Here is a 27,841-nt window from a genome sequence, read left to right as displayed (position 1 = left end):
CTTGCTAGTTGTCTTGGACTGCATAAAAATGTATATACTACAGTTAATATATATAAATAACAAAACTTTTTTTTTTTAGAATTAGAACATCAATGAACTAAAACATAAAAGTAATGGGACATTTGACTGTAATTTTGTGGAACTAATGCATCACTCTGGTTCAATAGCAATGGTTGCATTTCTTACTGAGTGTTCAAGGTTTCTATCAGAAATTTTGGATGAAATTTCACTCTTCCTGTGCTTCAGCCTTGAAAACAGTTGTTCACAAATGTGCATACTGCCAAAAAGTGATGACTTGAATAAGACATGACTGTGAAGCAATGGTTTTTTTCCTCTGGTAAGAGAAGTCTTATAAAAGTTTCGTAAAGAGACATAATCAATTTTTTGAGTTTAGTATCTGTAAATCTATACGTTCTGTCTGAAAACTTGCAAGCAATGTATTTATGTCAACTGGAAATGAAGTCACAGACCAGAAATTGATGATTTTTTTGACAATGTTGAAACTTATTCTCAATTTTCTTTATGGAAAACAAGGCTATGTATTTTTTTGCTGTTCACAGGAATGTGTTTAGCCAGTGTATCAGAATGATGTTACGCGGACTGAAATATTCTATCAGCAATCACTGTTTGTTATTAACCAAGCAGAGCAAGGGAATATAAGATGTAATACAGGTGGATTTCAATTTGTTTGAGTGTGTGTGGCAAGCATGAGAGGTGGAGTCAGCACTGCACTAAGCCCTCCCCATGCCCTGCTTTCAGCCCAGATGGTGCTGATTGGCTACTGCTCAGTGGTGGGAGGACTGGGCTGGGCTGCTCCATGGGAAGAGCCATGCCATGATGATGTGGGGCAGGGGCCAGCTGGATGCAGCTGTAGTTGCACATGTCTATATTAGTATATGCCAATTATCTGTATCTGCTTTATGGGTGATGGGATGATACAGTACCACCTAGAATTTACTGGTTAAACTGAAAGAATGAGCTTTAACTGAATAGTGATATAGTGGGAAAATCTATATACAACTCCCTAGTTCCTTAAGCATTATTACTGATGGCAGTAATTAAATACATTGGTGACACAAAATTTGCATTTATTCATACATTTGAGGAAAAGGGTAGTAGCATTTAATACAGAACTGGATTATCTTGTGCAGTCCATAAGTAAAAATCAGTGAGATTACACAGCACTGAGTGTAAATCAGGAATTTCCTTTCTACTCTGAAAGGAAAATCCCTTTATTGTAAATAATTGAAAATAGTATGTTTTCATACAGAAAACAGTCTAGGATGTTGCAAAAGCAGACAATGCTTTTCATGCCTGTATGCACAGAGTAGGACTGTTGGGATGACAGTGAGGATGAACATGTTGACTCAGTGCTATGGCCTCAGAAATATGGACCGGGGACTCTTGTGTGGACCCAGTCCTATGTGACAGTCTTGAATTCTGCTTTCCATATCAGGGTACTTATATCCCAGCTGATTATTAGGAACAGTTCTTGCTCCACTCTGTTTCCTGTACTGTGTGCTGGCACTGTTTGTGAGATGCTGGTTAGTAAAGGCTCAGTGGTGCCAGGATACATAAGATCTATTCAGCAGTCGTGGGCCTGTGACCTGGCTCTGTCTTGCTAGAAGAGGCATAGCCTGAAAGAGCTATATCTATTTAGTCCTTCAAAATGAAAGCGAATCAAATGAATGTGATTGGTCTCTTTAAAAATATCAGAGAAGAAACACAGAGAAGACAAAGGCTCTATTTAAACTAAATGACAACAGTGGCATAAGAATAGTGATAAACTAGCTTGGAATAAATGAACATGAAATTAAAAGGCATTATTTCCATTGTAGCTATAGGGCTTGGAAAAGCATTTTGACAGATTTTGGCCTCATTATTTCTAGCTAATTTTAAGATGGATTTTTTTTGAAATTGTGAAGCTGCCTCAAGCAGCTGGCAAGCTGAATCAATGTGCCAGGTCTCTTTCAATCCAATATTCTTATTAAATGAGCATAAACTGTAGCTGAGAAGAGTGACAGCAAATGTATGCTCAATTTTCTTGCTTTCTTAAGATTGTAGGAAGTCTTCACTTATTGAAATGGTCACCTGTACATTCACTATATTATTTAATTATGCAAGTTCTCACAGCTAAAGAGTTGTGGAAATGCCTTATAAATTCTGTTTAATTACAGCAGACTTGCCCACTACACTCATGGCCTTAATGGTGTAGTGTGTGGTGTTACAAACTCAGTTTTGACAGCAATGTAGTTATGTTTGCTGGGACATAACATTCTCTGGTGTATAATGTGTCCTAATGTCCTAATTGCACCTGGCTTCACATTAGCCATTTCCTCACTGGAAGCTTCTGAAATAGTTGTGTATGGTCTGTGTAACTCTGTGCTGGGATTATGTGCTTATTTCCATTGAAGCTGATTAGAAACATTGCAGACTTGAGAGTGCCTCTGCCATAATGAAAGAGGCAAATTAGAGCCTTTACACATCATGAATAATCCCAATTATTTTCTATGTGAGCTGCTTTTTTTTGTATACTTTAGGAAGAGTGAGACGGCTTGTGGTATACCTTTGATTTACACTAACTCACCTAAATTAGTGATCCAAAAACAATTTGTAGTCCTACTCTGTGTTTGAAAGAATTACATTTTTTTGAACATAATTTGTTTTCCTAGTCAGGTGTCCGATTCACTGTTTGTATTCTTGGTCATGAAAAAAATTGTTAGTATATACCCTAAGAATTATAAAAGAAATTGTTACAAGAGGTTTGGCCAGTCTCTTTAGAATGATAGGTACAGCATTGATAAAAAAAATTGTATACCTTTTATAAAAGAGATCTATTTTTTAGACATAAAAGAAAAATATATGTAGCATTAAACTTTTCAAAGGCATGCACAAGCTATATGCCTATTTCATGCTGACTTAGTTGTTGGTTATCATTATAATTTTTGTTTGTAATATATTCATGAATTCACTACAAAATCATGATTGAATGTGTAGTATAATCACCCTTTCAGTACACAACATTTGAGTGTGCAAATACACTTATCCTTTAAAATATAGGTAACTGTGTTCGTCTCGTATTGTAAGCTTTTCCACCTTTATTAAGGTATTTAATGTATTTTTGTGGGAGTGTCCCCAGTGGGCAAATGTTAACAGCAAAATATATAATCGTGGATATAAGGTAAATAAAAACTGAAGTTGGTCATACCGATTTTCACTTTATTATTTACTTGAAAGTGAAACACAGTGCCATAGCACAGACTAGTGGTATAGCAAAATGTTAGAAAAATAAGTAGTTTTTCTCAACTCTTTTATAATAGGCACAAATTCATGGAGTGTCTTCCCTTCTGTAATGTACAATATTGTATAAATGCATTAAATTTATGGAAGGAAATGAAGTTTATACATAGGATAAAGGCATCCTATGTATAGTTGAATGGATAAATGCTAAGATACAAGCTCTGTTTGCTTTAGTGCAGTGGCAGAAGAAGCTACTATGCAATGTGAGTAATGTTATTTATTGATTTTGGTATAGAGAATGTGTAATCTTGCAGATTCATTTGGATTTGAAAGGGAAGCAGTAAACCCAACTGAAGTGTCCTTAAGGAAAATTTCACAAAAACACACTGACTACAAGGAGTTTTTATTCTCTGATACAATCAAATCAATCCAGAGTAATTTTGTTGACCTTAAAACAGCTTTCTGATTTATTTTTTCATGTAGGAAAATAGTTAGGAAAACTCTGTTGGAAGTAGTCATTCAGTTTGGAAGGGAACTTGTGATTCATTTAGTCTAACCTCCTGCTCAAAGTAGGATCAATATTGGAAAAGAGAAGAGACAATTTTTAAGTGTCATGAAAGACATTATGCGTGGAAAGAAAGCAGAGGAAAAGGAAAGCAAGATTAATTTGAAAGAAAAACATAGAATGTGATCATGTGAAGTCCTCATCTTTGTGTGATTACTTGTTTCTATGGTCAGAAGAGTATAATGAAATTTAAATGCTTCTGCTTTGCTAAAATGTATTTACACCCTGCTGGTCACAGTGAATGAGCATATGCTAGGTATGATCTCCATTCACTCCAAAACAACCAATTTTAAAATCTTACTAACTACAAAAGGTGGATTTGTCATCTTAACTTGAACCTTTAGTAGGATGTCCGTAGAGATGGGCCATAAATCCTCCACTCACTTTAAAAGCTCCTATGCTTCCAAGAAGTTTGCATGCTGGCTGTTAGTACATACACTAAGTATTGCAAAGTTGTAAGCAATTGCTTCAAATAAAAATAATATTAAAATATTCAGAAGGCTGAAATAAAAACTTGAACATAGGAAGTTCCATTCTAACATACAGACCAACTTCATTACAGTAAGGGTGACGGAGCACTGGCACAGGCTGCACGGAGAGGTTGTGGAGTCTCCTTCTCTGGAGATATTCATGACCTGCCTGGATGTGTACCTGTGTGACTTATTGAAGGGAACCTGCTTTAGCAGGGGGCTGGACTCGGTCATCTCTTGGGGTCCTTTCCAACCCCTGCAATTCTGTGATTGTGTGAAAATTAAAAACTTTTAAGGAAACATATTGTAGAAAGGAACACCAGCTCTATCACTAATAACATACACCAGTAGTCTTCTCTGTTAGAGAGATCTGAGATTGGGAAAAAAGTATTGTTGTGTCTTAGAGCAATCATGAGGCGTTTTTAGTAGTGCACGGAACCAAATGGATAGGATTTAATATTTTAGCAAACAGAAATCTTCTGTTCTCACTAAAAGGGCTTTGAACTCAAAATGCCATGAAGAATCATAAAGTTTTATTTCTGATCCGGACAATCGCAGCCTCAGAATCACAACAGCCATTGATTAGACTAGCAATTCTTTGAAAACACTTACTGTTAAATGTTAAACAGGCAAAACGGTGGAACTCAGCAGAACTTGGGATAAGAGGTAAGGAAGATACTGGTGTATCTTATAGTAAGGCAAAGTTAGCAAATGATGAATGCATTTGCTGTGTAATTGCAACTTCAGCGATTTTTACAGAGGAAGCTGGCTCATGTTGCCAAGTGCCAGCACTGATTCAGCAGTGTCTGTTCCAAATCAAAGCAGTGACTAATGGAGAAACTGAAGTATTTCTTCCTCAAAATTTCATTGGTACAGGATGGCTTTAAACATTGTACTCTGCCACAGTGTGATGAGGTTATTTGGTATATACAACAGGCTGTAAAAAGAACAAAAAACTTTTGGTATGTTATTAAGTATAATTAGTTGATTAATGCTGGGCTGAAGCAAAGAATTTTCTTTCTTTTTAGTTTTATTCCTCGCTCCTTTCAGAGCTATGATATTGCTACCTTGGAGAACTGTACACATAATAATTATCATTAAAGTGAAGTAATGAAACCCAGGGGATGAAACACCTCTCTTCCGAGAACAGGCTGAAAGATCTGGGGCTGTTCTGCACGAAGAAGAGATGAAGTGACACGATAGCGGCCATTCAGTGAACAGCAGGGTCTGTGGTGATAGAACAAGGGGAAATGGCTCCAAGCTTAAAGAGGGTAGGTTTAGGTTAAATGTAAGGAAAAAGTCTAACAGTGGGTGGTGAGGCAACAGGTTGCCTGGTGGATGCTCTGTCCCTGGAGACTTTCAAGGAGAGACTGGATGAGGCCCTGGGCAACCTCATCTAGCTATGCATGTCCCTGTTCATTACAAGGGATCTGGACTAGATGACCTTTAAAGGTCTCTTTTAACACTGAGGATTCTATGATTCTAAGTGAAGCTTTCAGAAAATCTCTAGCAGCAGGCAAGCAGCTAATATAGCACTAACATATTGCTGTTTGAGCCAAGGAAATGAATGCTTAATGCTGATGGTACTGTAATAAACTTTACCGTTCTCTGTAAGCCTTGTTACCTGCACCTCCTTTGTACACCTGTAATTCAAAGTACTGTCCTCAAGGCTAATGAGGATTTAGGATAATATTTCTTAAACTGTAGTATCTAAGCTATCAAACTCAGGCTGATGAATAATCAATATAGTATGTCTTTTAATCTAATTTTAAATATAGTAAGTCTTACATTTCATTCTCAGAAGTTAACATTTGATCATCTGTACTTTAATTATATGAGGAATAGTGAATATTTTGTGAGGTAGCTGTCTTTTCACATAGTAAATACTATTAAAATGACTGTGGTACTGTATCATTTTTATTATACATAATTTCATTTAAAATGTCATCAGATTTAATTTCTTTATTCATTTGTTTTCCATTTAAATGAATTTATGTGTAATGTTATTGTTTCAATTAATGAACAAATATGTAATGGTTTTATTTAGGACAATAGAAAGGAGTGATTTTTTTTTTCTTGCCTTAATTATGTCTGTTATGTAGATGTGCTATGGCTGATTATTTGCCTTTTGCAGTGTTTGCTTTTGTGTACTTACAGAATAAATAAGCAATGCTAATGTTATAATGAAAGGTTTTGGATGATGTTGAGCATGTTATAGAATAATCTTGTGAAAAGCGGACAAGAAATTGAGAAAACAGAATTTGTTTCTTCTCAATATAGAATTTCTTTGTGAACTGAAAGCAGCTGAAAGATTAGAAGTAAATCTGTCAAATTCAAATTTGGAATATGTCATTTCAAAAAGAAAGTTCTGTATATGAGAAGATATTTGTCTTAAGAAAACCTATCAAATTAAGGGTTTATGTCAAAATGTCAGGATAGGTATATTTTGTGCGATTCTTTTTGCACTTTACAGGAGAAATGTATTCGAAAAGAGCTTCAGCAATTCTTATCCCAGGCACTAGGTGGTGGGTCAGCCTTTCATATTGAAATGTGTGGCAGCATCGCGAGCAGTTCAGCCTCTAAACTGTTACTTGATGCGAGTATTAGAGCTGTTGAAGCACACACTTTTGCCCACGTTTTCCTTTTAATATTGGCTGTGTTCTGGTGCTTAGAATTGACACTCCAAGAATTCAATTGTTATGTTTGTGCACAAAATATGTTCATGACTTAGGCTTTTGAGTTCTTCGTAGTAGTGGTGGAGTACTGGAAATGGGTTTATCTGGCAGTGTTCCTGCTTCATAGTGCAAAGTTCTTGTGGAAAGGATTAACCCTTTGTAAACTGCAATTTTAGAGCTAAGGCTTTTGTGGCTCTCCCTTGCAGAACTGTCAAAATGTGAGCTATAGCACAAGATCCACTCACAGATCTCCTCTTCCCCTTTTGCTGAGCCTTCTGGCCCAGCTTATAGGTTCATAGGTTCATAAGGTTGGAAAGGACCTACAAGATCATCTAGTCCAACCATCCTCCTATCACTATCCCTACCCAACTACTAAATCAAATCCCTTAGCACCTCATCTAAACGCTTCTTGAACAGCTTCACATTACCCCTTGGTCGTGGCTGGGACAGGACCTCTCTACGGGCCTGACAGCTGCCTCGGAGCAGCTGCCTCAGTGGGTCCTGATGGTGGAAGAAATCCCATCCAGCAGGTGATACCTTGTATGGGTGACACAGTTGAGAAATCTGTGCTGTAAATTACTGGTTTTCCTTACGGGGAGGAAATACTCCTACACGCTGTGGCACCCTGTAGTGTTATAGAGCTTGAATTTCATAGCACACATTGACAGTGCATACATTTTTGTGTATGATGGTTGCCATTTTGCTTGTTCTTTATGATTACTTGAAGCTAAAACTATATATAACTGCCAGGGTCAACAATGCAGAAGTCTGCATCAGTGAAGTGTGGGAAGCAATTGAGAAAGCTCAACATAATAAAACAGCAGGCTCAGAGCAGGCCTTGTGTCTGCGTCCATCCAGCAGCACACCCTGCTCTGCACGTAGCTGCAACACCATCCCAGAACTGTGCAGAAGGGATTTACCAGGTTCAGAACAGGGGTGTGCTCCCGAAGCAGCCCAGGCCCCTAGTGTGCCATGAGACACCACTCTGCAGCAGCATGGGGCTTCAGAGGATCTTGTTAGTGCAAATCAAGCAGCAGAATGCAATGCTGCTGAGTCGTGCTGGGTAGATAGTGGCAGGGGACATCTCTGCATGCAGCTGGTTTGGGGAGAAGTGGATTAGGCATTGGCACAGGCTGCCCATGGAGGTGGAGGAGTCACCTTCCCTGGGGGTGTATTAAAGAAAGGATAGATGTAATAGGGATGTGGTCTAGTGGGCGATATTAGTAGTAGGTAGACAGTTGGACTAGATGATCTTAGAGGTCTTCTCCAACTCAAATCTGCAGAATACATAAATAACATAAAAATGCATTTATTTTTTTCCAGTATGAATGACTTAAATTACTTGCTAGTTTTGACAATGTTCATTATGTTTCGTTAAGTGCTTTTGGCTTGAGAGTTACTGCTGTTTCCTGTAGATCTGACCAAATTACTTTGGTATGCTGTAAGAAATATTGCAAGGTGAAAATGGCAAGAGCCAGTTTGATTTCAGCAAGGTTGGGATATAACATGGTGTGTTCCATAAAGTGCCACTGACAATCATTTAAAAATAGCTTCCAAGCTTTAAAGGTGCCTGCTTTGGCAGAGGGGTTGGACTCAATCTCAAGAGGTCCTTTCCAACCCCTGCAACTCTGTAGTTTTGTGAATGATAAAATATCAAATATCTGCAACAAAGATACGTACAGTCCAGTGAATGAAGAAGCTGGGGATGTTTAGTCTGGGGAAGAGGAGGCTGAGAGGAGACCTCATTGCTCTTTTCAACTACCTGGAAGGTGACTGCAGGGAGAGCAGGGGTTGGTGTCTTCTCACTGGTGTCAGGTGACAGGATGAGGGGAAATGGCCTCAAGTTGTGCCAGGGGAGGTTTAGATTGGATATCAAGAAAAACTTCTGGACTGAAAGGGTTGTTAAGCTCCCCAGGGAGGTGGACTGAAAGGGTTGTAAAGGGCTCCTCAGGGAGGTGGTTGAATCACCATCCTTGAGTGCATTTAAAAACTGTCTGGATGTTCAGGGACATGATTTAGTGGTGGGTTGTCAGAATTAGGGTAGTCTGGTTAGGTTGCAATTGGATTTGATCTTGAAGATCTTTTCCAACCTGAGTAACTCTTTGATTCTACGACAGTAATGACATGTACAACAAAATTAGCTTTTACATAGCCTGATCTTGTTTGAACTTTTATAATAAAACATTTGGTTCTTTCATACTGGTGTCATGGCATGAGCATTGCATTGCTCTGCTCTAGTATACATCATCACTTACCCAGTTTAGCAGCAGCTGAGATTTATATCAGGTTCTGATATTTATATCATTTATATCATATTCAATATATATTGAAACAGGTCTCTACATTTTGTTTGTCCTGGGGAAGATGTCAGATCAGGAGTACTCTTGTGATTCTTCTTATAGAGGAAGAGATATTAAATCCTGTTTATTCAGAAAGACATCATTTTGTTGGGTACAGGAGGATAATACTGGTTGTCTTAGATTGCATTGTCCTGGGAGAAAGTATAACTGACAGATGAGGATGTCATTGCTTAAGTGTTTAGACTGTGTTATCTAGTTTTTGTAACATTTTAATATATACTAATATAAGGAAATTAATAAAATTTGGAGAGGATTTTTAGTGACTCAAGTTATATGTTTTTATACTTAAATAATTGTTTTGGATCAGGTCCTTTCATTACGCTGATACATGGAAAGTTTACAGCTTCTTTCAGCAGTATGAAAAACAGTGCTTAAATGCTAAAGGCTTTTAACTGTAACTTATTAAAGGTGACAAAAATACTTATCTCTTTGTTTTGAAAGTTTCACTTTGGAGCTTTTGTCTTCTTCCAAAATTAACTCTCTCACATTTGTATTTGACTCTGATGGCCAGGCCTGAACATGCATGGTGCTGACTTTTGAGGGAAATCTAGCCTACCTCAGACAACCAGCTGCTCAGTGAGGCTTGCTTTTTTTTTTTTTTTACCCTGTCAGCGCTTGGATAACTTGTTCTGCCTCATTGAAATAAGCTGACTTGAGTTCTTGAAAGTGGAATATGAGTGCTATAAAAAGTTAGGAGAGATGCTTGCCAGGATGGGGCATATTGCCACTGTTACACTGGCAAGTACACAGTCCCTTGCATAACAGACTGTAACGAAGTAATCACTGAATTTGAGTAAGAGCTCTCACCAAAAACATTTCTGATGAGTCCTGTCAAGATAACGTGGCCCAAACTTTCTATTAGTGAACTTACTGGAGAATGAAAGTCAGATAACGCTTACAGCTTCTGGAGCCTTTTGGTGGACAGAACCAGAGGTATTATAGAAGCAGAAGCTAAATTCTCAATGTAATTCAACCATCTAGCATTTAAAAGAATAATGAAGAAGAATATTAAATGAAACCGTTGAATGTCCTTTATTGTGAGGATTTGAAAGAGTCAGTTCAGTATTGGCTTAGAACTGAAGACATGATAACTACTTTGAAGGCTGAGTGTAGACATTGAAGGAATGTAGTAAAAATGAGATAATTTGAAGTAAGACAAAAAATAACTTGACTCTTCTGGTCTTTATTTAAGGATAAAGAAAAATGAAAATTAAGGAGTGAAGGACTAAACTAGTCAATGGCTCCATGTCTGGATATAGATCAGTGATATCAGACCCTGAGGTGTCTGTACTGGGACCGCAGCTCTTTCATATCTTTATCAGTAAAATCAACAGAGAGATCATCTGCAAATTTGTGGATGATGCCAGGCTGTGTGGTGTTGTCAACACACACAAGGGACTGAATGCCATCCAGAGAGATCTCGACAGGCTTGAACAGTGAGCCTAGGTGAATCTCATGAGGTTCAGCAAAGCTAAGTGCAAGGTCTTGCACCAAGGTTGTGGCAACCCCCATTATCAGGCATTCAAGGTCTGGTTGGATCAGGATCTGAGCAACCTGATCTCGCTGTAGATGTCTGCTGCAGGGATGTTAGACTAGATGACATTTAAAGGCCCCTTCCAACTCAAATGCTTCTGTGATTCTAAAATCGTGGTGAATTAATTTTATGTATATATAATCAAAACTTCAAGATACCATCATAGCCAATTTGGCTATGCCATTAAACTAATAGCTTGCATATTACGTTTTATTAATTACATCATGATATATTTTATTATAATGTAAGAATTAAATGTGATATTGGCTTGAAAGTAATTGCATTGATAGTTATATGCACTGTCATGTGACAAAGGTGAGGATAGGAAATGAACACATCTTAGAATATTAAAAATCTCATTACCAAGTGCAGGATTCTGGAATCTCACAACTAGAAAGTTAGAATCATTTTAATAATTTAAAAAGCATACAGTGGAAGCTAATTCTTGGCTACGGAGAAACTCACCACTATATATATTGTGTTATTTTATTTATAAAATTGCTTTAATTTACAATAGCTTTGAAAATAGTCTATTTTGAATCAGCTTATTCATATGAACGTAAAAAGGAGTTGGCAGTAGAACATTTAGAGGATTATGAAATTACTTTTTACAAAAAAGCAGAGAATTTATTCCAAAGATTCTTGACCTGTTATTGAGAAAAGTGGCGTAATAAATGTTTAATGATTTTTTTAATGCTTTTTTTTCCTATCACCTTCAAAATGTAGTCTTTATTTTCAAATTTTATATTCACTGCCATTGGAATCTCTTAATAACCAGTGGGTAGATACTTCTCGTGTAGATGTCTTGTTCTTGGCATTCTCTTGCACTGTAAACAATGAAGCAAAGAGAATAAAAGGGCTTTTTTGTGTTTATATTTGAAACAATTTCTTGAAAGATTGTACAGACATTGTGCTGTAGCTAAGCTATTGTAATTATGATAAAATTAGGATAGCATTATTTATACCTTTGGAAATGGCAGTAATCAGTTGATGTATGCTTGAAGAAAGTTTTTCTACAGTGTTTACAAGCTAACAGGTTTTCCATTTAAATATGTCTGAACAGGTTATGTGGGTATGTAACTTGTGCCGAAAACAACAAGAAATCCTCACAAAATCAGGAGCCTGGTTCTATAACAGTGGATCAAACGCACCACAGAAGCCTGACCAAGAAGATACTAGAGGTCTGCGGAATGAGGAGGCACCTCAAGAGAAAAAAGCAAAGCTGCAAGAGCATTTGCAGTACCAAGGACAACCAGGTGACATATCCACACAAGTTTTGGACAAAAACAGACCTCAAGGGCTCACCAGGCAAGACTCAATTAAGAATGGTTCTGGAGTAAAGCACCAAATAACAAGTGACACAACATCAGACAGGTAAGAAAGTATTTAGTATTTACACTGAAAAGGTCTGTTGAACTTTATGCTCCAAATTTAAATTTTTTGAGCTTTATCTTATCCCGTATAATGTAAAATAGTGCGTTTATTGAATGAACCCTGTCCAGAAGCAGCTGTGGAGCCTCTTACTGTGTTCAAACGGCCACAGACAGTGTGCGTTCTTCACTCATAAAAAGAATAGAAAATGACAGTTGCAGTGTGACAGAACTTGTCTGTTTGCTGCTCTGTTGAGTCACAGTGATTGTGCTGTAAGCTCCTGAGTGTTTTTTGGCGACTTGCTTGTAAATAGAATGTTTGTAATCCAAAACAAGTCTTAACAAAGCATGTTAGTGGATGATGGTGAGAACGTTGTGTGATGATTTGGGTCTTTTCATGGTTTCTCAGTTTCTTGTTGTTAGTTCTTGTCATCAGAATCAGGTGTTTGTCTTCGCTTGTTTATCTTAGTGTTACTCAGCATTGGTTAAAACTATGGTTGTTTTAACACTGATGTAGTGGACCCAGGTTTGGCCAGAAGATGGAGATATAGAATTTCCCTCTTTTTTTTTCTGATGTGATTATGCAAAAAGCCACTCAAGCTCTCAACCTCTGCAGCTGCACTTTACTGGAACGCAAAAGTAAAAACTGTTTAATTAAATAAATAGTCTTGCTTAGAAGGAAATTCAGAATAGAACTTGAAACATAGTAGGGAGGGAAAGAAGAGAGCTTGCTCACATGTTTCCATGGAAATTATATCCTCTCTCTCTCCAGAGGCCTCTACCTGCCTTGGTATTTGGCAGCCAGAGCAGCATCATCTGGCAGCCTTCCTCTTGCTGCCTAGCTGTAACCTTTTCAACAATATTTATATCTCAAGCTTGAAACAAGTTAGACAGTTATAATACATCTTACAGCCAATATAATTAAAATAACTTTCCTCTCACCTCTTGTATTCTACTAGATTTTATTTCCTATTTTTAAACCTTTTTTGAGGACAAATTGATTGTAATTAATTTAAGCCTTTTCATTTCACATTGCCTGTTGACCTTTGCTCTGATTTCAGCAGTTGAGTCCAGTATTTAGTGGCTCTAAGTGCTCCTCAATTATGTGTGGTCTCTGTGATATTTGGTACCAAACCTGGCAGTTCAACTTCATGCTAAGAAACAGAAGTGATAATGAGAGAGACTAATATTTTTTCCTTTTTTTTCCCCCCCTTAATTCTATAATTCTGACCAGGAAATGGAGTCATACATAATGGCATGATACAACAGCTTTCTTATTCATCACAACAATAATAAATGAAAGTATTTTTTATATTGTATGCACACAGAAAGAGAGATGGAAACACAGAGATACAAATATATAATTCAGATAAAATGCATTTACTCTAGTCAGAGTTATGTGATAAATATGGGCATTATAATGTTTACCAAGAGGAAGACTTCATGGACTTCACAACTGAAGCCAGATCATTCTGTTTTTATTATCAACACTGCTGAACAGATTGCTCTATCAGAATACTTTCCATTTTATTTAGTTACTAATACTAGTGCTCCCTAGTTAATATATACAAGCATGCTTAGAGTATATGTATTGCATGCTGTTGAAGGTTAGAGGGTCTTCAGAATAATTTTCTAGCTCACATATACGAGAGGTATAATAACAATAACTTTGGTGGAGATGTTGAAAAGGATGCCCAGTCATCAAAGGCTGACTGGTTGGATGGGCTGCTAGAGGGAAACATTAGAGAGACTATCTTAGAATTCAATTATGAGGATAGGCCATCTATTCAACCTACATAGGCTGTGGTGCCAGTGCAGTAGCAGTTCTGGGAAGGCTTAGAATTTTACTGCATTCAGTGGCTGTTAAGAAGTGAACATAATGTATTATGGTTTTTCTAATATAGTTATGTGGAGAATGTTTATCGTAATTTTAAATAATATAAGTCCATGTATGTTGTAATTATTACTATTGATCAAGTTAAAATTAAAGTTATTAATTTGAAACTTACAGTTGTCATCAAGAAATTACATTCAAGTTTTCCTAAAGTCTTAAGCACTGTGAGCCTTAGTTTCTGAATGTTTCATGTTAATGAAAAACCAGATTGTAAAAAAAAAAAAAAAAATATTGGAGATTATCATGACGGATTTTTAAAGTTCTTAAATTAGGTCTGTGGAGAAATCTGGCTACGCTAATGTGATAAGTCATTCATCTAGGGAAGTTAAATCCATGAGAATAATGTGGCAGATTAAAATGGTAATAGGGAAACTGCCAAAAATTGAGAAATGTTTGAGGTTTGTTTTTGTTTTGTTTACATTGCACAGTGTGAATAACAGAAGGAGGTAGAAAGTGAGAAAGTAAGATGAGTATTGTCTCTATTTTATTTAAGTCCCAAATACGTTAGGGATTGCACCAAAAGTAGTTTCAAGAGTTTGAAAAGCAGTAAACCTCTTAAAATAATAATAAAAAAAATCTCAGATTCCATGCACTGTAGCTTTTATGAACAGAAATGTGAAATTTTCTTGTTTCTGAATTTTTTTTATCAGCTTCCTTTATTGTTGCGATTATTACTTTGCATTTATTTATACCAAGCATCATATGTCTGTGCTGAGTGTTGTGGGTTTACCCTGGTAGGCAGCTCAGCACCATCCTGCTACTTGCTCATTTCCTGCTGGTGGGATGGAGAAAAGAATGAGAAGGGTAAAACCAAGCGAACTTGTGGGTTAAGTTAAGGACAGTTCAGTAGGTAAGCAAAAGCTGTGCGTGCAAGCAGAGCAAAGTAATTAATTAATTCATTGTTCCCCATTGGCATGCAGATGTTCAGCTGTTTCCAGGAGAGTGAGGCTCCAGTCACACACAATTGTTACTTCAGAAAACTCTGTATGTTCCCCCTTCCTCCTTCTTACCCCCACTTTTTTTTATTTTTTGCTATGCATGATATCATATAGTATGATACGGTATTAGATATCCTTTTTATACCAGTTTGGGTCAACTGCCTTGATTCTGTCCTGGTTTCTTTTGCCCTTCCTCACTAGCTAGGCTGTGTGAGAAACTGAAAAGTCCTTGGTGTTGTGCAAGTGCTGCTCAGCAACAACTAAAGCATTGATGTGTTATCAGTGCTATTCTGGGCACAAATCCAAAATGCAGCACCATATGAGCTACTATGAAAAAAATTATTCCAGCTGAAACCAGTACAGTTGGTTATCTGGAGAGAACGTGGTCACAAAGTAAAAGGCACTGTTCATTCACTGAATCCCAAGAGCATCAAACCATTTCTACCTCACTCCTTTTGCTTTTTAGTTTTATCTTGAGTAGTACTCAATATATTCTTGTCCTGCTTTCTTTACTAATATTATGCTTTATTAAAATAATATTGTTTAAACTGCTAGACTGACCTTAGGATGTTGCAACTGTTCTATTTACAATTGGTAGATCCTAAATTGCTCAGGCATGCAGGTACTTGAACGTAGATCCTCTTTGATCTAAAATATGTTGCCTTAAAGAAAGCTGGAATGATTTCAGAATGCACATTCTCCAAGGATGTTTTTCTTATATTGGATGTACTGCAGAGGAAAAGAGAAGTCATAAACGATTCAGCAGCAGGTTGTACTTCACACCCACAGAACAGTTTTCCATTACTGAATTCTTTTTCTACTCCATATCCAGAATTTACAATCTACCTTACAATGTTTTTACTTCTTTCTGTGCAGTGAATCTATGGAGAAGGCAGTGGCAGCGGGCACAGTGTTAATTTACTTACTTAGCTGTATCGCATTTGATGTTGTTTGAGGTGACACTGACATAATTTGAATTGCATGGAGATTTTATGCTAAGGGCAGTTAAGTAGTAATCATATGTAGTGATTTTCATAGACAACTTCGTGAGCTGAGTTTGGATCCTGATGTAGTACAGTGCTAGACTCTGAAAACTACCAAATGATGTGACTCAGTGACATGCAAAATATTACTCTATGTAATCCATAAACTCAGAAGTTCCGTTCAGAGGTCTGCTGCGCACAGATGGTGCATTTATGGCTGTGTGCACTGCAGTTCTTTGATTTGTGTGATTCAATTTCACATTAATTCTGGATTACACAAAAAGGTCCTTTTTATTTCATTTTAAGCAAAACCATTTATGTACTCAGTTGTCCTTAAGACCTATACTAATCATCATTCAGTAAGTTTGGTTTCCTTTATAGCAACAAAATGGTCTGAATAGACATATCCTTCTTTCAGTCATCTTGTAGCATGCTATCACTCTGTGAAATGGCTGATTTCATTCCTCTGCTGAAGCCAAAGCAAGTGTTTATAATGTCCTATTAAACTGTGTATAACATCCTGTTAATAAAGGCAGGAAATGGCAGGGAACCTTAATGCTGATCTAAAGCATTTTATTGTGTCATTCTCTTTGCTTGAACTGTTAGGTCTTCAGGTGACATTGACATGTTTGAGTTGCACAATATATTTTTTATTTTTGGTCTTGGTAAAAAGAGTTTTAAAGCTATTTTAGTAATTTTTCAGACATGATATAAGTGGTTAAAATTTTAAATCTTATGTGATATTCCAGATACATTGCTTCACGTATCCACTTTTTTATATATCTAGCTATTAATAATCATTTGATAGTTCTCTTGAAGGAAGGAAACCATACATCTTCCAACTGCAAGGTTATGGTGATGTAACTGTATCTCATCTTATGCCTGCCTGAAAGGATGTAGTATTGTTCAGTAAGATGTGAATTCATTAAGTCCCCCCCAATACATCCTCATAGAATCCCAAATGCATTCCAAAGCTTGAAAATGTTAACTTGAACTTTAGAATATGTATTTTGTCATGCATTCTATTACTGAAAGATAAGCTGTCCTCAAAAATGTTTTTCAATTCAAATTCAATTCAATGCAAAAAATTTTGAAAATATTGAAAGCAAGTTTTTTTGCACATTTCATGAGTCAGGATATTTTTCTGCATCTATCAGAGCCATAAAAAAAAAAAAAAAGAGCCTTGGTTCCTGGTATCTGCAAGGTCATGATTTGGTGCAAGACTTGTGTATAAAGCAGCCTGAACGCTCTTCAGATTAACTGTAAGGATGAGAGATTAAATCATAAAAAACAGAATGAAAACAACAAATTGAGAGTGAGCAGCTGCGGAGTTGCACAACAGCAGCAGCCATTTTCCAGGCCAGCAGGCAGATAAAATATATTTCTTTCCCTCCTCTTCCCTTCTCCTTTCAAAAATACATGTTTGTTTTGAGGGTTCATTTTCTATCTTCCCTATTGTTCATTCTCAAAAAAAACCCAAACAAACTGATTTGCATTAACTAGAACAAGTTCAGGAAATATATTTTATTCTGAGTGAGAGCTGCAAACAAGATTGTTGAGACCACTTGGATTTGGAGATGCAGGTTTTCTGCATATGTATTTTTAATGGAATATATGCATGTGTTTCTGACATATACAAAATTTTTTTTCCTATTGCATTACCAATGGCAGTGGAATGGAAATGATCCCACTGTGTCTCTTTGCTTCCGTTCTTGGAGAGAGTGCCAGGATGAGCTGGCAGCCTGGAGTCTGTCACTTGGGGCTTCAGTTTGGGATGCCAAGGTGTGAACAGAGAGAGGAAAAAAAAGACCAAAATAAGAAGGAAGAAGAGGAAAGAGGAAAAAAGTAGTCACAAGCTATCTGAGAAACATCAAATAAATGAAAACTCGTGTACATCTATTTCATGTTGTCTTTCACAAATAGCTCTTCACTAATTACTAAATTATGAGTGGTTGACACTGAGAACATAAATGACAGTAGGTTATTGCAGTTTAAATCATGACAGTGTTATGTTAAGAATATCACACCATCAGTCAGTGTAACTTATAATGTTAAAGAAGTCAGCCACATTTCTTTTAATCAGATTGAAGAATGGCCAATTCCTAATTGTCACAGTTTTTTTTTCCTGCAACCTAAACACTGATGACATTGCACTGTAGATCAGCCTCTGATTTTGATCGTTTCTATTTCTGAGTACCTAACTGTAAAACCCGGGCGAATCATTTTTTAAAACAATCTTTACTCAGATGTAGAAATCAAGAATATTTGATAAAGTCTTTTTCAGTGAGGGTGGTGAGGCACTGGACCAGGTTGCATAGAGATGTGGTGGATGTCGCATCTCTGGAGACTTTTGAGGTGAGGCTGGATCAGGACCTGTGCAACCTAATCTAGCTTTGCACGTCCCTGTTTGTTGCAAGAGAGTAGGACTAGATGGCCCTCAGAGGTGTCTTCCAACTCTAAGGATACTATGATTCTATGCTTTCTCACTTATGAAGGAGGATAATTGAGGAGTTTGGTACTGTCTTTAATGCCTGCATGCAGAGTTTAAGAAGTTCCTGAAGGGTATTGGCACTGCCAGTTAATAGTCCAGTCCAGATATAGCAGGTGTGCTATGTTTCTACCTGTTAAGACTGCAATGGGCTTTAGCATCTACATGCTCCTTCTTTGGAAAAGCGAGGCATCTTTTGTCTCTCACCATTACTTTTCCAGAACTGTCCTTCATCAGAGAACCAGAACTGTGCAGTTCTGTTTGTCTCATTACCTTGTTTTTGTGGGTTTCCAACTAACGTAATTAGTTTAAATAGTAGTAAGATATTCAAGGCATGTGCAGCAGCACTGTGACTGCTGTGTTTTTAGAGACTTAATTCTTACTCTTGTTCTCCCTCCTTCTTTCCTGTTTTCCTTCCCCTCTTCCATTTTTCTTTCCTCCAAGGTACTGAGACAACCACTGAGTTGTTGTCAAGTTTCTGATGTTGCTTTATTAAAAAAAAAGCAACAAGTTTTAAACACTAAGCACTAGCCTTTTTTCCATAGCTGTAGAATCTGTACGGAGGAGCAGGAACCCTAATAGGCCTATTAGCAATGGGACATACACTTTGGTATCCTTTTCTCAGGGAAAGCTTATTTGGTGAAGAGAGAAAAGAAAGGAGAATTCCCTAACTGTAGCATGTCTAGCCTACCTTAATATAGAGTCTACTGCTTTTCTTTTCAACATTAAAGAGTGTGTTAATTAAATACGCACCAGAGAAAGAGTGCATCTTTTCAAAATGGAATTCTACTGTAATCATTCTCTCAATTTCCTGTTGATTTCAAAGATTTTCGTTTTCACAATTACACAAACTATAGAGCAGCTTTGTAGAACTTAGAGTAGTCTTGATATTAGTCCAGATGCTTGGTATCTTTGAAGTGGATTTTGGCCTTGCATTGCATTATTATCTGTACATTATAGTTATGTCTTTAATGGTGCTAGAAGACTGCATAATCTAAGTATAGAAGCACAAATCTCAACTGTTTCAGAATATCGAACATTTTTATTAAATGCTAATATCAGCTAACAGTTATGAAATTAAATGCAGTTTTGGTTTTAGATATGTTGATCCTAAAGAAAAAAGCAACACTGGAAAAAAGAGGGTAGTAGTAGTACTTCTGATTTTTAATGAATGAAGCTGGTACCTTGCACAGTTGAGCGTATCTTCTCAAACTGCTGTTTTGTTGACCTTGCCCAAACACAAATGTTTGAGCTCGTTGTGTGTGTGTAATCCTTAGTTGTGCTGTACTCTTTCTTTTGTGATCTAATTTCTCTTTAGCAGTGTAAATGACAGATACTGTTTGAATTTCATCTTTAAAACATTGGTATGTAAAGGTGAACTAGTTATGTCCATGCAGTGCAACTGAGTGAAAAGGCTAATATTTAATAAAATACACTGTGAAGTTAAGTTTGTCACTTGTGGTGGGACACTCGTTCTGGAGTCTGCAGGAGTAGATTCAGTGAATAATCTCTTTCTTTTGAATCATTTATTTATTTATTTTGCCATGGTTGTATGGGCTGAATTACAGTAAAAAAAATGAGAATGAGTAATTGTTACTGGCAGTAATTCTTTGGTTCTTCCTGTGTGCCTCCAGAAGACACGAATAATAAAACAATCACTTTTGTAGCACAATGCAGAAGATAAATTACAACTAAATGGCAGAATTAGCAGTTTTAGTAAATATAAACCTATTTTATTAAGTCACATTTGAGAAAAGCTACACCTGAAAAGTGAATGTAGCATAATAGAACCAGAGTAGCTGTATTTTCACAATTAAATATTATGTCATTAAAGGCACTACTTTTGTTTTCTGCCTTGGCTTTAGCATGATTATTCTGTGTCTGTTTCTGCCCTTCAAGCTAAATCTAGTTCGTCTCTTTGTCCATTCTGGAACATAGTTTTTATTATTATTAGCTCATTTTCTTTTCCTGTGTGTGTCTTTCTCGCTGGTCTGAGTTCTTAACCAAACTCTGGCTGCACGTTACAAGTGATAAACCTGTGGTATTCCTTCAGTGAAAGACAGATCTTTTTTTCTGGTCCAGTTGTTTTCCTTTCCTTTATCTCTAGCTCACCACTCTTCCTCAATCTCCAGAAATTCCTGTCTTTTTCTAGATCTGTAGGAATTTAAGTGAGCAAACTCTCCCAGACTTTGAGAAATCTTAGTTTTATGCCTTGTGAAAACAGGCCTCACTATTGTCTCTACTAACTTGAAGGAACTATTCCCTTTAATAGGGAACTGTTACCCATACCAGCAAACTAGTGCGTCGTAAAATCATTTCAAGCTCAGCAGAAAATGTAGGTTATCTGAGATCAGTAACTTTTAACTGAAAAGTGCAGTTATAAATTCCAAGGTACAACCAGTGTATGATATGCAGTAGTTTGTGTATATGTGACTTGAGAGCAGCCCTGCGGAGAAGGACTTGGGGGTCCTGGTGGACAAGAAGCTGGATGTGAGCCAGCAGTGTGTGCCTGCAGCCTGGACAACCAACTATATCCTGGGCTGCCTTAAAGAAAAGGGGTGCTCAGCATGGAGAGGGCGGTGATCATCCCCCTCTAATCAACTCTTGTGAGGCCCTGTCCAGAGTACTGTGTCCAGACCTGGGGCCCCCAGCACAAGAAAGATGCAGAGCTCTTGGAATGGGTCTGGAGGAGGGCCACTAAAATGATCAGAGGGCTGGAGCACCTCACCTATGAGGAAAGAATGAGGGAACTGGGCTTGTTTTGCTTGGCTCTGGGGAGACCTCATTGTGGCCTTCCAGTACTTGAAGGGAGCATAGAAACAGGAGGGAAGATGACTGTTTAAATGGGTTGATAGTGGTTAGACAAGTGGGAATGGTTTTAAGCTAAGACAGGGGAGATTTAGATGTTAGGAGGATGTTAGATGTTAGGAGGAATTTTTTCCACTCGGAGGGTGGTGATGCACTGGAACAGGTTGCCCAGAGAGGTTGTGGATGCCCCATCCCTGGAGGCATTCAAGGCAAGGCTGGATGTGGCTCTGGGCAGCCTGCTCTAGTGGTTGGTGACCCTGCCCATGGCAAAGGGGTTGAAACTACATGATCTTTAAGATCCTTTTCAACCCAGGCCATTCTATGATTCTATGACTTAATACTCAGAATAGGCTCTGACATCCCCACACTATGCAGTTTTATGCCCTCTGGCCATGTACTGTTGTTTCAGAAGGTGTCATCAGAAAGTGTCCACTTCTGCTGGACTGTGTTCCCAAGAGGTGTTACTAGGGAGCTTAGGATCATGTTCATACAGTAACAGCAGGTTTAAGTTGCTCCAGTTTTCTCAGTTTCTGGTTTAGTGTTCTGTCAGCTGATTCTGCATGCTTGAATGGGTCCCTGTATGTATCTGCTAAATAAGTTTTTGTTACTCAGTTTGCGATAGGATTAAACATGAACTTTTTGCAGAAAACTCATGTTCTTTGGCAAAAAGAAAACAGCAGAAAGTCCTTATGGTAGTATCTTGATAGAATACTTATATATTTTTTGCTGCAAGTTTTTTTTTTTTTTTTGGAAGTAATGAAATATTTGGTTAACCTTGAAGCATCATGGAAGTCTATCACTTAATTTCAATAAAAAATAAGAGTCACTGAAGCCAGTGTGATTTAACTGGAAAGCATCTGAATTTCTTTGTACTGCCAAATAAAGTGGAAAGCTTCAGCAAGTCACTGGATTCCAGATCAGCGCATGAAACTTTTTTTTTTCCCAGTGGTAGAATAATTTTAATTAAATCTTTTTTTATTCTGGCATCGTATCCTGGGGTGTCAAAAATGGGCTTTCCTTAGTTGTGTCTTTATGCTTCAGTTAGAACTGTGAGAAATACTCTAAGCTAGAAGAGGAATCACAATTAGTTTAATAACCTCACCTCTTGAATTTCAATGAGTCAGCAAGTCAGCAGTTAATTCAACCATTTCACCTCCTCATGATTCTCAGATAATTGCTTTTTTTTCCTGAAATGGACTTGTAATTATTCATCTTCCTGAACCATTCTGTAAGAGGAAATAGCATGAAAAAAAACTCTTGAAACAACCCAAATTTAACTTGAATTTTCAGTTTTTAAAAACAGTATGTATTTTGGGTGATTTGTGTCACGTTGAAGTAAATGTGGTGATTAGAATATTTATTTTTAATTAGAAAATATAAATTCAAATATGCAGATTTGAAGTGAGAAGTTGGATCTTCAAATAAAGAAAATTGAAAGAAAAAAACAAATGATTATTTGGCAGGATTTTTTTGATGCACAGATTCTTCTACAAATGAGAATATCATTTGTAAAGCCTCCGAGAGTCAGAGAGAAAAGGAAGAAAGGAATATATCAGTGAAAGAATTTATAAGAGGAGGAGTATCCAGTAGCTGAGACTCTTAAAACAGATGATGGAGATTTGGATATTAAGGCCAGTACTACCAGTGTCACAACATTTATTTCTCAACAGAATTGATTTGGATGACCATGGGCTACTCTGCAGTACTGTCTGATGCACTGGAATATATGGTGACAGTTTATATATACTTCATAATCCTACTCCAATTAATTAAGGGCATTTGTAAGAGTTGAAGGCCTACAACACATTTTTAGTTATTCACAGAAACTGTCAGATCAAACTTAATCTTGGGGAAGCTGAGTAAACCAGGAGATGTCCCTCAAGACAAGCATTTTAGATTTCATGCTCTGTGTAGCGTGTGGGTTATTCTATTGGAAGCACATTTACTCTGTGAAAATGAGATTTCTGTGGAAATTTATACCATAGTGATCACCAAGAATTGTGAAGCCTAATAGTTATGAAAACAATAAATTATAAATTTAATTTACACTCTCCCCAAAGCTTTAAATACAATGGGCAGGACTACAATTACTCCACTAGCACAAAACTAGAACATTAAGCTGATTTCTTTCTTAATTAAAGTATTTACACTATGCCTTAATGCTTATAAAATAAAGGCAGAATGACAGCGTCAAAGGGAATGAATTCCAGAGGTGTGTGATCATTAGGAAAATATTCTTCTGGTATTCTAGCCAGCTGAAGATAGGAGCAACCGAGGACACCGTCATTATTATAATGACACAGAAGGAAGATAAATTAGTCTCTCTGAACTGGTTCCCAAGATATGGAATGCTCCAGCTTTTACCCAGTGCACTAAATTACAGCAGAAATTAATAAACAATTCAGTGTTTGTGTTCTCTTAGTTCCCGTTTCAGAAAATGAAAAGGCAGATCTTCCTGTCCTTTAGAGGATGACCTATCTTCTAGTTTACACAAACTTGTTTATCACAGATTACCTGGACACTCAGACGCACTGAACAAGTTTAGAGGCCTTTAAGAGGGTCCAAATTAATAATCTAAAAATAGAGGTACTGCAATAAATTTCTTAAGATATTGTCTAGATGACAAAGTGAATGTATAAAATTAATTAAACTCCAGTTCACATGAAATGAGAACCAACATGGCCATGCCATGAAGATTAACGTAATTGTTATTTTGTTTTTGTCAGAAGATCTGTTAGGATCTGCTTGCTCACCAAAACTGTTTGTGTAAAGATTTCATCCAAACAGGTTGATAGCTGTTTGTTTCACCAAGAAAATATTATTCCTGCTGGTTTTCTGTCTCTTTACCTGAGTGTTTATATTGAATTAGCTATGTTGTTGGAGTCATCAATGTGCTGTTGTAGGATTTAATTTTTGCTGCCTATTTTATGCTAATTGTGTCCTTTGTAAGTTGATATAATTGAGAGTTTAGTGGATCTAAGTGGTAATTGTCTGAGAAAAGGATCTTTCACCCTTGTTTTAGTCACGCTGATGAGAAAAGAAAAATGTCTGAGAACTTTTAATGCATGTGTTTTGGCTTCTTTTTTTAATATTTTACGTTAATAATCATGCATAAAATTTTGTTAGTATTTTTTTAAATCACCTTTAGTTTTTTGAAAGGTGAGAAGTGATGATTTCTGATGAAAATGAGGAGTAGAAATCTCTTTTTTCTTTTTTAGCAGATGACATTTTCAGCAGCATAGAAGCATTGTTTCAAAAATCAATCACATCTCTGTTCTAGGCCAGCACCTCTTGCCTAGTGAGATACACCTCACTGGTGAACCATCCAGAACTGCAAATGAGGCATAAAGCAGGATTCATGTACTGTAATGAGGTTCAAAGAAATAGGAATTGATTGTGAGTCAGGTGAAGGTTAAATTGTTTGAAATATACTATTCTAAAGCATATATTCTGTGATGTGCAGCATCGACTGCATATATAGCTTGCTGTATGAATGGGTTTTACCTTTACTCCTGTGGTTATTCAGCCAGAATACGATGGCTTACTGTTTCTGCCAGAAAGTCAGCTATTCTTTTTGTGAAGAAAATTAAGTTTCAGTTAGAGCTTTTCTAGTTCACATTACCTCGTAACACTCATTCATTACTTTATAAAAATATGTAATAATAATAATAAATATATATATATTCTCTTGCTTGGAGAATCTGTGGGTGCCCCATCCCTGGAGATGTTCAGGGCCAAACTTGATGGGGCTTACAGCAGCATGAAGAGGCAGGTGTCCCCACCTGTGGCAGAGGGCTATGAACTATGCAGATGATCCTTAAGCTCCCTTCCAACCCAATTCAATCCACTCTATGATTCTGTGATTCTGTATTTTATATCACAAATCTGAATATGCACAAATGTGTTTATTCATATTAAAAGCTTAACATGGATAGCTATTTCAGTAAACTGTCAGACACTCTGAATGAAGTGGAGAACTGATTATAGGTTCATTCCAAGAGCCAGCATTAACAGCCATTCTTTTATGGAGAAAAACAGATGCACTTCTTCTATAGGAAGGCTTCCAGTCCTACAGACATGATACAGAATTACCAATATGAATGAATTATTTTTGTACAAAGTAGAATCATTAAGGTTGAAAAAGTAATTTCTATATTTATTAGACAAATAGGAAGGTTTATTTTACTTTTTGACTGATGAAATTTCTTCCCCAGCAGCTATTTTTATTTTATATTATTTTTTTTGCTTTAGAGTTAATTTTGTCCTTGGCCAGGGCGATGAGTCAGATAACATACATCCTCAAGATTTTAGGATACCTATTTTTTAATATTTTTTAATCTGTGTTCAATAAGGATATTGCTAGAAAACATGTAGCTCCATTAAATTCACAAATTATGTGCTGCAGCAGTGAGCCGGGTAGGTAAAAAGGAAAGTATATATAACCTGGATTTTCTTTTTGCTGTGGTATCTGAACACAACCAAAGCAGGAATTTGAAAAGTGTTCTTAGATTTGGCAATAGAAATGCAGCGATAGAAATGCAATAGGTTCTATTAATACCTCCTAAATAAGGTGCTTATAAAGGCACAAGAATGCTTGATTAAACCTTTTCGGGACGCTAACAATTTTTAGTTGTGAATTTTTTTTCACATGTTCCTCTTTCTCTCATCTGATTATACAGGAAGAAAAATATGGCACATAGGCATCTGAATTTGTGTAATAAATCAGTGTTTAATTGGCAACAATATACATAAACCTTAGTTTCCAGAACTGATGGATTGAAAGAGCTGAGGCAATTTCTCTGTAGAAGGCTCCAAGGTCACCTTATAGCAGCCTTCCAGTATCTGAATGGGGCCTACAGAAAAGCTGGGGAGGGAATTTCTATAGGGGTGAGTAGTATTAGGATGAGAGGATATGGTTTTAAAGGGCAAGAGGGTAGATTTAGAAATCAGGAAGACATTATTTACTGTGAGGGTGGTGAGACACTGGCACAAGATGCCCAGTGAGGCTGTGGATGCTCCCTCACTGAAAGCATTCAAGGCCAGGCTGGATGGGGCTGTGACAACCTGGTCTAGAGGGAGGTGTCCCTGCCTATAGCAGGGGGTTGGAACTAGGTGATCTTAAAGGTCCTTTCCAATCCAAACCATTCTATGATTCCAAAATGGTTTTTTTTGAATGTTACAGAATGTATAGTATTATTATCAGGATACTGGAATCCAAAATAATACGAAGTTGCATCTTGCGACACAACAGCATAGTGTTGAATTTGAGTTTTTTGTTTTGTTGATGTTGAAAAGTGGAGGTGAAATTTGTTTTACTTTAAAGCAGTTTCTATATTTGAGAGTTTAACCCAGTTTATATGACACTTTTAAAACAAGTGATTAAATACCCATCCTGAAACTCAAATAGTTTTTGACATTATTTAATGATGAATGCACATTGTAAGATGCAATTGGAAAACTACTGGAGAATATATACTATCATATATTTTACTTATCTATACATTTAATATTAGTGACTAATATGTATGCTATTAGTTCATATTCACCTAGGGACTGTTTGTGCTAAATTTGCTTAAATTATGGGCAAAGAATAGATCACTGCAGTAACAAAAAGAACTAATATTGATTTTTAAAAATGCCCTGTGTGGTACATATCTACCACTTTCATCAGTATGATCTCTACCTGTCATTCTTGTGTTCTGCGACCGTTTGAGAAAGCAGCTTGTTCTTTCTGAATTAATTCACTTGGGCTCCAATATAAACTTTTAAATATATGTTGGTTAGAGTATGAGGAAAACTGCTGTTGCAGATCACAGACTTTCCCTCTGCCCCTCCGTTTCCAGTTGCCTTCCAAACATAAAATGTTTGGCTTTGGCATGAGGATTTTAGCATTCACAATTTTCACATTTTTCTCCTTCTCAGGTGTGAATCAGAAATAACACAGTGAAGCCTTGTGGTTTAATGTGACAGGCAGCTAAATACCATACACCCTTTTGCTCACTCCCCCGCTCCCAGTGGGAAGCAGGAGAGAATCAGAACAAAAAGGTAGAACTCATAGGTTGAGATAAAAACTTTTGTAAGACAGAAGAGAGTAATAGCAGAAATGGTAATTATATATGCATGTATGTGTGTATATATGTATACAAAATGAGTGATATACAATGCAATTGGTCACCACCCACTGACTGATGCCCATCCAGTCTCTGAGCAGGGGCAGCCCCCTTCCCCCCACCCCCTCCCCCAGCCAGTCCCCTTCGTTTTATAGTTTTTTACATGACGATTGTTTTTCATACAATCTGGAATATCCCCTTGGCCACCTTAGGTCAGCTGTCCTGCTTATGTCTCCTCCCAGCTTCTTTCACCCAGCCCCCTTGCTGGCAGGACAGTACGAGAAGCTGAGCAACTGAAATGTCCTTGGCTCTGTACAGCACTGCTCAGCAACAACTAAAACAGTGTGTTATCAACATTGGTTTTCTCCTAAAGCCAAAACATACCATCATAAAAGACACTACGAAG

At 37.0% G+C, this 27,841-nt stretch overlaps 1 protein-coding gene across 32 annotated transcripts in view; it reads left to right on the top strand.

The window, feature by feature from the left end:
* Positions 1-27,841, top strand: part of RIMS2 (regulating synaptic membrane exocytosis 2) — a 433,807-nt gene that overhangs the window by 104,880 nt on the left and 301,086 nt on the right. For all 32 annotated transcript variants that reach the window (XM_065752189.1, XM_065752177.1, XM_065752196.1 and 29 more), the window contains one exon: positions 11,908-12,218. In XM_065752189.1, the coding sequence (XP_065608261.1) occupies positions 11,908-12,218 (311 nt within the window). The remainder of the gene's footprint in view (positions 1-11,907; positions 12,219-27,841) is intronic.

This window comes from Cyrtonyx montezumae, unplaced genomic scaffold (genome assembly GCF_038088225.1).
Source record: "Cyrtonyx montezumae isolate F1298 unplaced genomic scaffold, pur_monq_1.0 scaffold_8, whole genome shotgun sequence".
In the NCBI taxonomy this organism is placed as follows: domain Eukaryota; kingdom Metazoa; phylum Chordata; class Aves; order Galliformes; family Odontophoridae; genus Cyrtonyx; species Cyrtonyx montezumae.
Note: the sequence above shows the minus strand (reverse complement) of the source record. Positions and strands in the feature narration are given on the sequence as shown.